Here is a 12,578-nt window from a genome sequence, read left to right on the forward strand (position 1 = left end):
TGCAGCCATTAGTGACAGCCGCTACACCAAAGCCCTAGTGGTACCTTGGAGTGACCCTCACACATTGAAGAAAAAAAAATATGGATCCAGATAATCGCTTGGTTGTGTTGGGTTTTTTTATTATTATTATTATTACTACTACTTTTTTGATCCCATGTGAAAAGTCTTGCCTGGTCAATTTCATTGTATGTTTCAGCTGTCAAAGGGAACTGAGAAGTGAAGTGGTTAACTTAAGTGCGTGTTGACAGAGACAGAGTACATATAGGTAAATTTGCACAGAATTGCTAGGGATTGCCTAGCTGCCAATTGAAAAGCACTGGCAAAAGGAAGAAAGCCACAAAAGAAGATGTATCCAAAGGTGGCGAGGTCTCTCACTTAGCAAATAAATCTGACTTTTGAATGATAAGCAGACACTTCTTGGTGTTTTTTGCCTTTTCAGCACTTCCCCAAATCTCCAGCTACTTCAGGAAGAAAAGATATTAGACCCTCCCCGCTTTTAGGTGCCTCCTTTTCAGAGCACTTACTGCTACAAATATTGCAGTTGCCTAAGGGTTCTCAGATATGCAGAGAAACGCGTGCACATTTATTGTCTGGGTGGGAAATGGTGGGGAAATTTGCACACCTGCAGTAAAGGAATAGTTAATCCAAGTGTGCATATTTTCCCTCCATTTATTTTCCAGCCATTGGGAAGTAATTTTCATGTATTGCTCTGCAAATTTTAAAACAGTAAGGTTAAAGAAAACCCTATATATTTCTCTGCATATTTTAGAACTATAAAGTAATTGCAGAAGTAAGTGCTCTGAAAAGTAGCTGTAAAGTGAAAGTAGTTAATATTTCCTTTTTCTGGAATAGTCACCAGCTTGGGAAGATGTTAAAAGGTGAAGGAGATTAAGAACTGTCAGATTAATGCTTAAAACTGAAAAGATCACATTTACAAGGAGGACTTTGTTCTCCCCACCTTTACAGGAACCTACTTTCCCTCTTTTTACTTATAGTTTTTATTTGACAGCTAGAGAATCTGACCTTGGCAACTGTGCACACAGCTGCCTGTATGGCATCTGGCTTTGCAGTCTTTTCCTGCTGCACTTCTTCACTCTTCTTAAGAGCAGAAACAGACAAGGTAATTGACCAGGCGAGGCTTCCCATATTGGATAGCTGTAAATGCACTCCTGCATACTTGCAAAAGACCAAAATAATCAATAATGATAATAAAATTAAGAACACAATTATTCCATTTTCTGGGTCTGAAAAAGCAATAAAAATATAACTCCATTTGTGTGTTTGTGAGTGTTTTAAGGCTCTAGGAAAAAAGGTGAATGAAAAGGGATAGAAATTGGAGCAGGGAGGGGTAGACAAGATAGGTTCAGCCATGAAGGTTATAGCGATACTGGCTAAATAATTGGTAGGGTGAACAAGCCATGGTGAACCCATTTGTCTGTTCAATGCACTGTGGGTTGTTCCATTCCCAGGGGACTTAACTGCGAATGTGTCCAGTGAGGGTAACTGTAGGCTGCCTGATGTCCTGACAGTATGGAAATGGCTTGATAATTACTTAGCCTTTGCAGTCATAGTCATGGCCAAATAAGTGGCCAATAACCATAGCCCTTCTTTTTCCTGCTGTTGGTTGCGTCAGTAGCAATGTTTCAGTGGTAACCGAGACACCACAGGCTCTTGAATCTTTGTGTGCTTGCATTGTTATCAGCAATTATATAAATAGCTTTGTCCTTTACTGATGCTACAAAAGTAGAGAAATGTTTGTTGTAACCTTTCAGACTGCATTATGCAGGAGGGAATTGCTGGGATGCAGTTCCCATGCCTAAAATGAACACATCTTATGTCTCAGTTGAGTATAAGCAAGTGATTCCCCCTGTGTCCTTCACATGGTACTTTCCAAGGTCTTAGGAAAGCTATTGCACAAGGGCCCTCATCATCTTAGCTGGCTGTTGACAGGCATGGGAGCAGGAGGGTGGGAGGCAGCACAGAGTTGGATGTCAACTGCAGAACTGGCATCCTGAAGGCTCCATAGCATATCGCTTGAGAAAAGGGGAAGTCTAGAAAGGCCAAAATATGTGGATGTCACCGAGTTTCATTTTAGAGAACTTGGGTGAGGGGAGCTTTCTAGTCATTGTGTGACCCAAGGCAAAAGGGTTATGGCCGAAGCAAAATGAAAATACTAGACTATTTTAGCTTGAAGCTTCTACTGCCAGTAGTTAAGGAGAGGTGTTTTAACCTTTTCAATAGCTGGGTGAAGAGAGCGGGACCAGTGGAAGAGAGCATAGCCTTTGCAAACCCCCAGGGGAGGCATTCTGCACCCTGCCCTAATTGGGTAAAGACTTGCCCAGGGAAGGTAAAGCCTGTTGAGAACAAATACCCATAGTGCTGCCATAAACTATATGAAGGGGATCAAAAGGCAGGCCATGAGCCTCCTGAGGTCACCACCAAGGGGTAGCAAGAATGCCACCATGTGATGTTTTCTCTTTTAAATCTGAATTTTAAAGAGTGTGGCTCCATGTGCTGCTGGGCTGCAGTTCCCCAGCCTGTATGTCAAATGACCGGGCATAATGGAAATTATAGTTCCACAACATTTAGAGGGTCACAGGTTCCCCATTCTCTTCTCTTTTGTTTTATTATTTTAAATTGTACACTGTCTTGCATATTTAGCAAAAAGGCAGCGCGGCAGTGCAGTAAATAATGAAAGTATCACAGATTGTAGATGGATGGTGTGATGCTTTCATCCATGATATTTGTAAGAACCCAACTGGAATTTTTGTAAATGGGAATAAGTTGGTCTGTCTGTGCTTCAGATGCCCATCTGTGCAGAGAAGTAACCTTGTGCTAGGGAAAAAAAGATGTTCTTTTTGCAAAGGCTGGTTCAGCATGTTAATCAATCCAGTGTTTTCAGCAGGGCATGAGCAAATGCCAGGCTATCTGATTTGACTGCTGCTGATAGCTAAATGCATGTTTGCAAAGCAGATTCAAAGGGATGGTGTGTGTGTGTGTGTGTGTGTGTGTGTGTGAAGGAGAGGGAGAGGGAGAGGGAGGGTGCATATCAGGTTTTTTTCATACTGCAAAGTAAAGGGCTCTACATAGAAGCCCTTTCCACTGAAAAGACTAGCATGGTTCAGGCAAGATAATATTTAGACTTCCCTCATCTAATCAGTAATCAAATAAAAGGGAAAGGTACCCAAGTAAAATAGGAGACAGAGTTATAACAAATGATAACAAATGCAGCAAACAAACAGGTGATTTTCAGCCCCTGAAGAAAATCATTTTCAAATAAACTCTCTCCACTGCCCCCTGGGACTCTATTTTTTCCCTTCTGTTTCCTATTTAGCCTGCTCGCCTTTTACAGAAAGTAACAACACATTTTGTAGACCATGGGTCCTCAAACTATGGCCCGCGGACCAGATCTGGCCCGCCGCACCCATTTGGACCTGCAGTGTGTGGACCCGCATGCCTGCTGCTGCCCACCTCACCCTGCACGCAGGGAGGCGGCGGTTTGCTTGCTTGGAGAAAACGATCTCCAAGCAAGCAAGCCGTTGCCTCGTGCGCCTGCCTTGTGGTGCTTGCCTGCCTCTGCCTCACCTCGCCGTGCGCACTGTCCCTGCCTCAGCATGTACACCCTCACGCACCACCCCCGCCCTGTCGCCAGCCAGTGCGCACTGCCGGCACCACCTTTTCGGCCCGCACCCAGCACTGGCACCGGCACCTTTCAACTGGCCCCTGGTGAAAAAGTTTGAGGACCCCTGTTGTAGACCTTTAAGGTGCCATAAGCTCAGATGCCCCACAACAGCTTCCGCAGCTAACCCTCTGGAATTTGGTCACCTGAGCAGTGGACTGACATGCTTCCAGGAGTTTGGGCTGGGAAAATGCTGGCTGCAGGATGCAATTCTCTTTCCCTCACAGCTGGTTGTTTGAGCCAGGAAGAATGGGAAGGCAGAACAAATGGTCAGCTATGTAGTCTGAGCAGTGCACTGCACGTGTGTGTGTGTATGTGAGGTGGGGGCGGGCAGGCGGGAGTCTGGGGGTGCAACATTAGGCACTATTATGGTCTCTGTTTAATTTGCAGTTGTATTTAATGTATGAACCCTGTATTTCAAATTAATAAATACGATAAATCAATAATAAACAGCTTGGGACCAGGACACCTAAAGGAACACCTTATCCCTATATGCCCTCCCGCCCCCTAAGATCGGCAACAGAGGCCCTCCTCTGGGAACCCTCTTTGAAAGAGGTTAGGAGACAGAGTACTCGGAGGAGGGCCTTCTCTGCAGTGGCGCCCCAGCTATGGAATGCGCTCCCTAGAGAGGTCCGCCTGGCGCCGTCATTATATGCTTTTCAGCGCCAGGTCAAGACCTTTTTATTTAACCAATATTTTAAAGTTAAATACATATACTATTAAAATTAATTCATTTTAACTATGTTATTTTATACTGTCATGGTATAGCCAATTTATTTATTTGTTTAGGATTGGTGGGTTTTAATGTTTGTTAACCACCCAGAGAGCCCTCTGGCTATTAGGGTGGTATATTAATGCAAATAATAATAATAAATAAATAAAACCGGATTAAAAATCTAGATTATTTTGGAGTATGCTCAGAGTCTTGGGGCAAGGGAAGCACAAGTAACTTCGGCTTCTTAGTGCTTAGCCCTTGTTTCTTTGCTCAGTACTTTTTCCCTCTTCCCTCCCCTCAAGCATAGCTTTTTAAACAGGAGTACTTGACATTTCTAAAGACTGCTAGGATCTTGTAAATTATTTGCATTCAAGATTCAGTCCAGATTGCTTTTAAGAACTACTTGCTCTGGCCGTTGTGTGTCTTTCCTAATGAGCCCAGTGCACTCCCCGCTTGCTTGGACCATCAGTTTCTGGTCAAAGGGACAAAGCCTTTTGTCCTGTCCTTAGGTTTTTGTAGCTGCAGCTAAACTGCAGTGTTTATTTCCACACAGTTTCTTTATGCAGTTTAATAGAGTTAAAATTGTACTGACCAAAGCTTTTACTTTTCCTATTAAGACAGCTTGAAATTTACTCATCCAAGGGCCTCGTTCATGCAGTAGGAATGAATCTATGCCCTGAAGATACATATTCCTGACATTTGAAGAGTGATATCTCATCCTCTGTCACATAGCAGCATCATAATGAAACCACCACATATATCAGTGTCATAAGCATGTGGAAAGCAGCATATAAAGCAGCCTTGAGTACCCTAACTTTTATTTTAGAAAGGAGAAAACTGACTTAACCATAGTTCTACAGAGGCGTTATACTCTTTTATCCATACTGTGTTTACCTTTAAACATCCATAAATACATAATTGGAAAATTGCTTGCTTGCTTGCTTGCTTGCTTGCTTGCTTGCTTGCTTGCTTGCTTATTTAGGGAACTTCTATGCCGCCCCATTCGCCGAAGCCTCAGGGCGGCTCACAAATATAAATAAATAACATCATATAAAACAATATAATTTAACAGTATAAATTAAGTCGCCCTGGTCAAAGAATAAAATAAATAAATAATATTAACAATTAAAATAACGTTTGAATAAAAAGGTCTTTGCCTGGCGCTGAAAAACAATGACAGCGCCAGGCGGACCTCTCTGGGGAGCGCATTCCATAGATTGGGCGCGAGAAAGCCCTCCTCCGAGTACTTACCCTCCTAATTTCCTTCACGGAGGGTTCCCGGAGAAGGGCCTCTCCCGCTGATCTCAAGGGGTGGGTGGGCGGGCGGGCGGGCATATAAAACTTAATAAAATGCTCTAGCTTCAGATGCCTGCCTGTCATCATTATATAAAACTGCACTGTCTAGCTGCATTGTTGGGCAGGCCAACAAGTGAAGTGTTGCAGTCTTTTATGTTAAACATGCAGTGAGAATAATTGTTTGTTTGTGTGTCTGTCTGTCTTTCTCCTGCAGGTGCGAGCTGCTGAAGCCTCTATTGGTGTATGTGTGGTAACAACATGTCTGTCCCCCTCCTTGCTGATGCCGTGACCATTTCAGGGGCAGAGCGGGAGACTGCAGCGGTAAGAGCGCTTACCATCTTGTTGCCTTACCATCTGTTGGGAACCAGGAAGATTAGCAGAATTAACTCGAACTCTCCCCCTCCTCTTGGCTGCTGCTAAACACAGGAGGGCTGTTCTCCCTGTATTTCAGTTTGAAAGAAAGGGAGTAGTGGCAGAAATTCTGTAGAGAGAAATGTAGGGGAGGGGGCAGGAACTGTCTTGTTGCTTTCCAGTAAACCACACAATGTTGTTTGTATGTAGGACCTGCACAAAAACAGCCCCGCTGCCTCTGGCAGGTAATTAGTACAATTGTCTCAAATTGCATTGGCTTCATTGCTGCTTCTCCTGTACTAACAAGGTAATCAATGACTAAAGCTTGCTTTCTCCCTCGGTGAGGTTTCTCTGGCTGCACCATCACACCCTGGTGGCTCTGCAGGAATGTCACTGAGGGCTTCAAAGCCCCTTTAATCCACGATCTCATTTCAGGCCCTTGGCTATATTCGCACCATCGGATGTACCCTGTAGTTTATTGTGTATCTGTATGTGTCTGTGTGATGGAGCAAGTCCCTTCCCTTCGCAAGGATTTAGATTCCACAAGGGAAACACAGGGTCTCTCTTGGTTACTGTTAGCTAATCCGAATCATTTTCCTCATGTTGGGTTTTGAAATCTTTTCTACTCAGTCCAAAGGACTAGTAGCCTTCCTTTTCAAAACATGAGAGTCCCGAGATACTTATGATGCTGAATTGTGCACTTTGAGTCATATTCGGTGTTTGTATGGCTATTTAACAGATATCTGATTTATTTTTGTCTCCCTGATTTGGATCAGCTGTATCTCAAATTTAGCAATGGGAACTCTTGCTCCTTTTCCTGGGATACTATGCAAATATGTACATGTGCTTAATATTTAATTGTAATTTTGGCTCAGCTTTTTAAAAATGGTGAATTGTAAGACAGTCAAAGTGGCATGGGAAAAAAATTAAGCCTGTGAAATAGTTCTGAGATTGCCAATAACTTTAGACAATTCTCTGTAGTGTATGTTGATTGAGGGTTAGGCAGAGGTGCCTATAGAATTTGGACAATTTTAACAAGGAATGGGTGGAAGAGAGAGTGGAAGGATGGTTGGGACTGATGAAAGATGAAACTAGGGCAGTAATAGGTTTTCTGGCATAATAATTTGGGCCATGAGGTCAGAAGTGGGTGGGAACAAGATAAACAAGTATCAGTCCCAGAGACTGCAATAATAAGGGCTAGAAACTTGCTTTGCATAAAAAGTGAACATCACATATTACTATATATCATGGTTACATGCACACTGCACCTCCAGATCTGCAACATGAACTAAGTAGTACCATTTTCTGTGTCTCATTGTTATTTCAGTTAGGCTACCTCTTCATGTAGCAGTTATATTCACTTACTCCTAACTAACTTCTCATGTACTTGGCACCATAAAGCATGTGAAACCTCCCTGAATCCCAAGGGTTCCATAACACAGAAACCCAGAGTACTGTTTGTTTTAATTCCAGCTTAGTTATAGCTCTGGCTTGGCTATTCTATGGGTCTCCCTTATTCCGTTTGTAGCTTATTTTAAAGCACAGAAGAACCCTTCTAAATTCTGAAATAACCATGTGCCAGTTCTTCCCCATTAAGCTTGTTCCTCCAGTTAGCCCTTTGCCAGTTAGCACTGTCTCCTGGAACATGCTTGGATGCTTTTCATCTACCAAGACATCTCTTCTCACTTGCCACTGTCCTGACCTTTGACTTGCCACCCAGAGGCCCTTGGGTCTGTCTAAGGATTTAGGATCTCCCTTCTGGATTGCTTGCTTTCCGTGGAGTTTGGGGGGAGAAGGGGGTTGCACAGCCCTTCCTGTGCAGTTTTGTTCCTTCTGGCTTCCTGAAATAAAAGTTAAGCATCTACAGCCCACCAACCTCTCCCTCCAGTGCCACATCTGTGGTGTCTCTTTCTACTTACCTCCATGTTTTCTTCTCCTCCTGCCCTTCCAGTCTCCTTCCTGGCCCTTTACTCTCACACTTCGGCTTGCTATGCTCCCTCCTCCCCTTTGCTTCCCCCTCTTCCCTGTGTCTTCTTTGACTGGCTACCCTCCTTATCTACACCAGCTCCCTGCTGAAGCCCATCCAGTGGTGGAGTGATGGTCTTCCATGATATTGGTTGGGGCCACCACCTGCCTAGTCATCCTGACTTAGCTGGCTGCAGCATGGGTGGAGGTGATGGGTCCAGGGATTCTTCACAGGTTCCTTTTCAAAAGTTCTTTGGGTAGTAATCAGGAGAGTGCCGATGGTGCTCTGGCGGGCAGGGAGCAGATGCAACTATTAGCTACCTGCCTCCTCTGTCATTTGCCTTGTAAACTGTTTGGAGCTGGAGAGGGAATCTCAGGGTAACTGATGGTGCGAACAGGCCAGGCTGCAACTGAGCATAGCACGGCTGGGTCAGGCACATGAGCACCGTCTGCTGAGAAGTATAGCATGGCCAAGCGGCTCTCCAGTGGAAGCATTCTAACCCAGAGCTGAATAGCTAATTTCTCTGAACTGCCTAACAAACAGGCTTGTTTTCCTCCAGGAAGATTGGGATTTGCATTTGCCGATAGAAATGGGGAGGCAAAGCACAACTGCTGTTCCTAGGTGGGTGTTGGTTCTTTTGCCTAGGATTACAGGTCAGGAAGTATGACTAAGGGAAGTATTTCTATGTGAAGCTTCTAAAAGCTGAATTTTATCCCATGGATAGGCTCCTTTTTCAACAGGATCTTTATCCTGGGTTACTTTCCAAAGTAAGGCTCCCAAACTCTGCAACTTGAACAAATGTTACAGCACGAATTCTTATTTGCATATCTTAATATATAATGTTTAGTGTTTGTATAATATATTTGCTGGGCGGGGGAGCAAGGAGTGTTGTAGGCTTTTCTGGAGATCACCCTGGGACACCTATTTGACATTGCGCCCTGGTCCTATAATTGTGTCAATTATATGCTTAGACTTCCCTTGAGGGGGGAAAGTTCTAGGGCTAGAACCAGGCAAGAGGGCAAGGCAGTTGTACCTGTTAGCTGTACAGGTGATAGCGTTGGCCCAGCAGTTGCTGTCTGGCACAGGAGTGGTGCTGGTGCCCTGTATAGGCTGAGACATTCTGGGCGAGGGAACTTCCTGTTCTTTTTGCATAATGCAAACAAACCTCAGGTTCTGTGTTTGACCTCTAGTTTCAGAAGCAGATGTGTTGGCAGCAATTTAACAAGATCTATTCCGGTTATTATTAATTTTTGGGCAGGCAGGTGTTGAGATTATTATCTGATTACAGTTGAAGCACAAACAGATTTGGTGACATACATACTCTTTGCTCTCAGTCTTTCTGTCTCACTTTAAGGGTCAGTTCTTCCTGCTTTCTCCCTTCTGCATTATCTGCTTTCATCTTTGTCATCTTCTCCCCCTCCCCCTCGCAACTAATTGACCTCACAGGATGCTTCCGGATGTGCTTTGCTAGCACTTTCTCACTTGTTGTGCTGGCTAATGTGCTTATTTTCTGCTCAATTTCACAGGTCATTTTTTTACATGGGCTTGGAGACTCAGGGTGAGTATTGGGTTGTAATTGGAGGGGGGAACCTTACTGTGTGGCCAAAGCTCTGCAGGTTACTGAGAAGTGGGGAGGGCAGGGGAAATCCTTCTTTACTGCAGGAGTCTGTACTAGGAACAGACCTGTGAACTTGCCTCTTGCTGGAAAATATTAGTGGTTTGCTACTCCAGCCAACTTGAGGAGAACAATATTTGCCAAGCAGGATTAGCATGAGAAAGTGCTGCAGGGGGCGGGGGGGGGGGGGGCCGCAGCTTTCTAGTCCAAAGCACAGAGCCACCTTCCACTGAGTCAGACCATCCAGCTCAGTTTCGATACAGTGAGCCTTTCAGTGCCCATGCTTGATGGGGATTATGGGAGTAGTAGTCCAGCACATCTGGAGGGCCCCAGCTTGGGGAAAACTGGTCCACACCAAGGCTTGGCAACTTGGTGCCCTCCACATGTTTTATAGGCCACTGATTCCATAATCCTTGACCATTGACCATCCTGGCTGGGTCTGATGGGAGTTGTTAGCATCTGGAGTGTACTCATTTGAGTATCCCCGGCCCACACTGAATAGTAGCACCTCTCCTAGATTTCTGGCATAGGCCCTTCCTAGCCCTGTCTGCGGGTGTTTGGGGTTGAACCTTTGTCCTTCTGCATGTAAAGTATACATTCTGCCACTGCACTGTGCCTCCGTTCTACCTACCCGCCCCCGGTCCTGTGTTGTCACCCTGATGCTTCTCCAGAATGAAACTGGACTCGCTGTCTCCATTGCCATTCTTTGCACTAGCTTGACCAGATAAGTCAGCCAAGTGACTTTTTAGGCAGCTGAGCATGGCTAGTAAGGAGGAATATCTCTGAAGAAGACTCCTTGTCCAGAATATGGGGGGCGCCTGTAACAGATCGGCTCTAAGGATCCTGCAATCTCTGCATTTGGGAATGGAAATAAATTTTGTGTGTGTCTGAATGAGAGACAGAAATACAGATACATATCTGGATGATTTCTCAGGGAAATTATGCATTTAAATTCTGCACCAATGTGAAGATAATACTAAGCTATATGATAGGATATTTGCTACTGAAATAGGATATAAGAGTTGCTTTGAGCCTTGAATCCAAATATGGGACACATGTGGCCTTCCAGGTTACTCCTTGTCCACAGTTGTACTGGCTGGGTCTACTGGGAGCTGAACTCCCAACAACGTCTGCAGGACCTCATATTCCCCACCCGTTTTAGGCAAAAAAGGGGGCAGTTTGGACCCTTGCCAATATACCTTTTTAACACAACAGCTTTTTTCTGGGGTTGGGGGGGGGGGCAGGTGGGGAAGGAAAAATGAGTCTTCTATCAGCCTTTTGTTTACATGCCATGCAGTGCAAGTTCTGATCTCTGTCTCTGCCTTCCCTGTTTCAGGCACAGCTGGGCTGAGGCACTTTCCTCCATCAGGCTCCCTTACGTGAAATACATCTGCCCTCATGCGTAAGTGCTGCCTTTGCCCTTCACCCAGTGGATTATGTGGCAGTACACAATAGGCACTACACTTTCTCAAGCAAAATATAAATACTGAAAAGCAGTGCCTTTGCAACCATCGCATCCTAAAGGCAGCAAAAGCCTGTAAAAATTACAAGCAGACGAAGGCAACAGAACCCAACAAAGTGTCAGCAGAAAGGAAAATGTCATAGCCTGACGCTGGTGAAACTGCAATGGTTGGCATCTGTCATAGCTCTTTGCAGAAGACATGCTAGGTTTGGGGTACTGCCACGTCGGCAAAGCTATTTGTGTGCCTCCGGTGGAGCACCAGAAGTGAGAAGATAAGATACCATTCAACACAGTTTCTTACTTCAAAGGCATGGGCACACTGTTCAAGAAAGAAGTGCCTGCATGGTAGGGGTGTGTGTGTGTGTGGGGGGGGGCAAGAGTGAGAGATCAGCCAGGTTTTTCCAAGCCAGAAATCAAGCCTCCCCACTGACTCACCAACTGTGTCCAGATGATACATCACTTATTTGTGACATCCTTCATCTTCTAATCTCATGTGATGGAAGGAGTCCAGAAGATCTTGCTAGCTAATGCTGTTCTGGAAAGCAGGATTCCCCCATGTACTCAACTCCTCACCCTCTCATAATGCTCAAAGTTTAGGCTGAATCAGCCAGTCAGAGGACTGAGAGCCAGAACTCAGAAGGTGGGATGTCTCATTTATTTACACATTCAAGACAGTTCAGCAAATTAGCCCACAATCTGGAGGCTCAGAAGCACGCTGTGGGGTGGATACACCTGAGGCATAATCTCTGCCAAGTGCTTTAAAGGAAGTTTATCAATAATTTTATCTGTGCTGTTGTGTCATACCCTAATTTTGCAGGGCTGCCTGCCTTAGCCTTCTATCCCCATCCGTAATGCCTACTAGCAGCTGCCAAGTAGCTCCCAGCTCAGCTGCAGCCCTCCAGTTGGGAACATCTCATTCCCCAGACCAGGCTATGGCCACTGCAAGAAGCCTGGTTCTTGCATGCTGGCCCCAGAGCTTGTAAGCAAGCACAGTGGAGGCTGATATACAGGGGATGGGCAGGCATGAGTTCCCTTTCTTCAGTAACCCCCTGAACTGGCTGATGGCAAAAGCATCTCCAGAAGAGCTTTGTAGTAACACTTGCCTTGTCCTTCTACTTCCTGGCTTGGATCCAGGTTCTGCCCCATGTAGAGAAGACCCATGGAAAGTAGTTGTCTGTTCCAGGCAGGAGTGAATCTGTATGCAGCTCCTTTCTTTATAAACAATGGCAACTGTTACTGCTCTGCTGTGAGCCCGCTAACCACCCTCCTCCACCTCCCTGGCCCCATCCTTCACCTTACCTTAGAGAGCACCCATGACTCTTCTTGCAGCCCCTTCTGAGGCAGCTTCTGTGCCCACTAAAGTGTCTCAGAGTGGTAATAGAGAGGAGCTCCCTAGTCTTGGGCCTGTCTTGGCAGGTGCAGAAGAGGCTGTCCATTTCTTGGGAACTCTTCCGCAAAAGCACTCAGCTCAGATGCATCTCATTCCCCACCTGT

At 45.2% G+C, this 12,578-nt stretch overlaps 1 protein-coding gene across 4 annotated transcripts in view; it reads left to right on the plus strand.

The window, feature by feature from the left end:
• LYPLA2 (lysophospholipase 2) overlaps positions 1–12,578 on the plus strand; it is a 29,254-nt gene that overhangs the window by 7,187 nt on the left and 9,489 nt on the right. For 3 of the 4 annotated variants that reach the window (XM_044424672.1, XM_044424673.1, XM_044424674.1), the window contains exons 2-4: positions 5,905–6,011; positions 9,534–9,565; positions 10,959–11,024. In XM_044424672.1, coding sequence (XP_044280607.1) covers positions 5,934–6,011; positions 9,534–9,565; positions 10,959–11,024 — 176 coding nt within the window. In that variant the 5' untranslated portion in view covers positions 5,905–5,933. Of the gene's footprint in view, positions 1–5,904; positions 6,012–6,251; positions 6,287–9,533; positions 9,566–10,958; positions 11,025–12,578 lie in introns of those variants that run through there. The other variant, XM_044424675.1, reaches the window with a different exon arrangement.

The sequence above is a fragment of the Varanus komodoensis genome, unplaced genomic scaffold, assembly GCF_004798865.1.
Source record: "Varanus komodoensis strain SLA01 unplaced genomic scaffold, ASM479886v1 scaffold15, whole genome shotgun sequence".
Classification (NCBI taxonomy): Eukaryota; Metazoa; Chordata; class Lepidosauria; order Squamata; family Varanidae; genus Varanus; species Varanus komodoensis.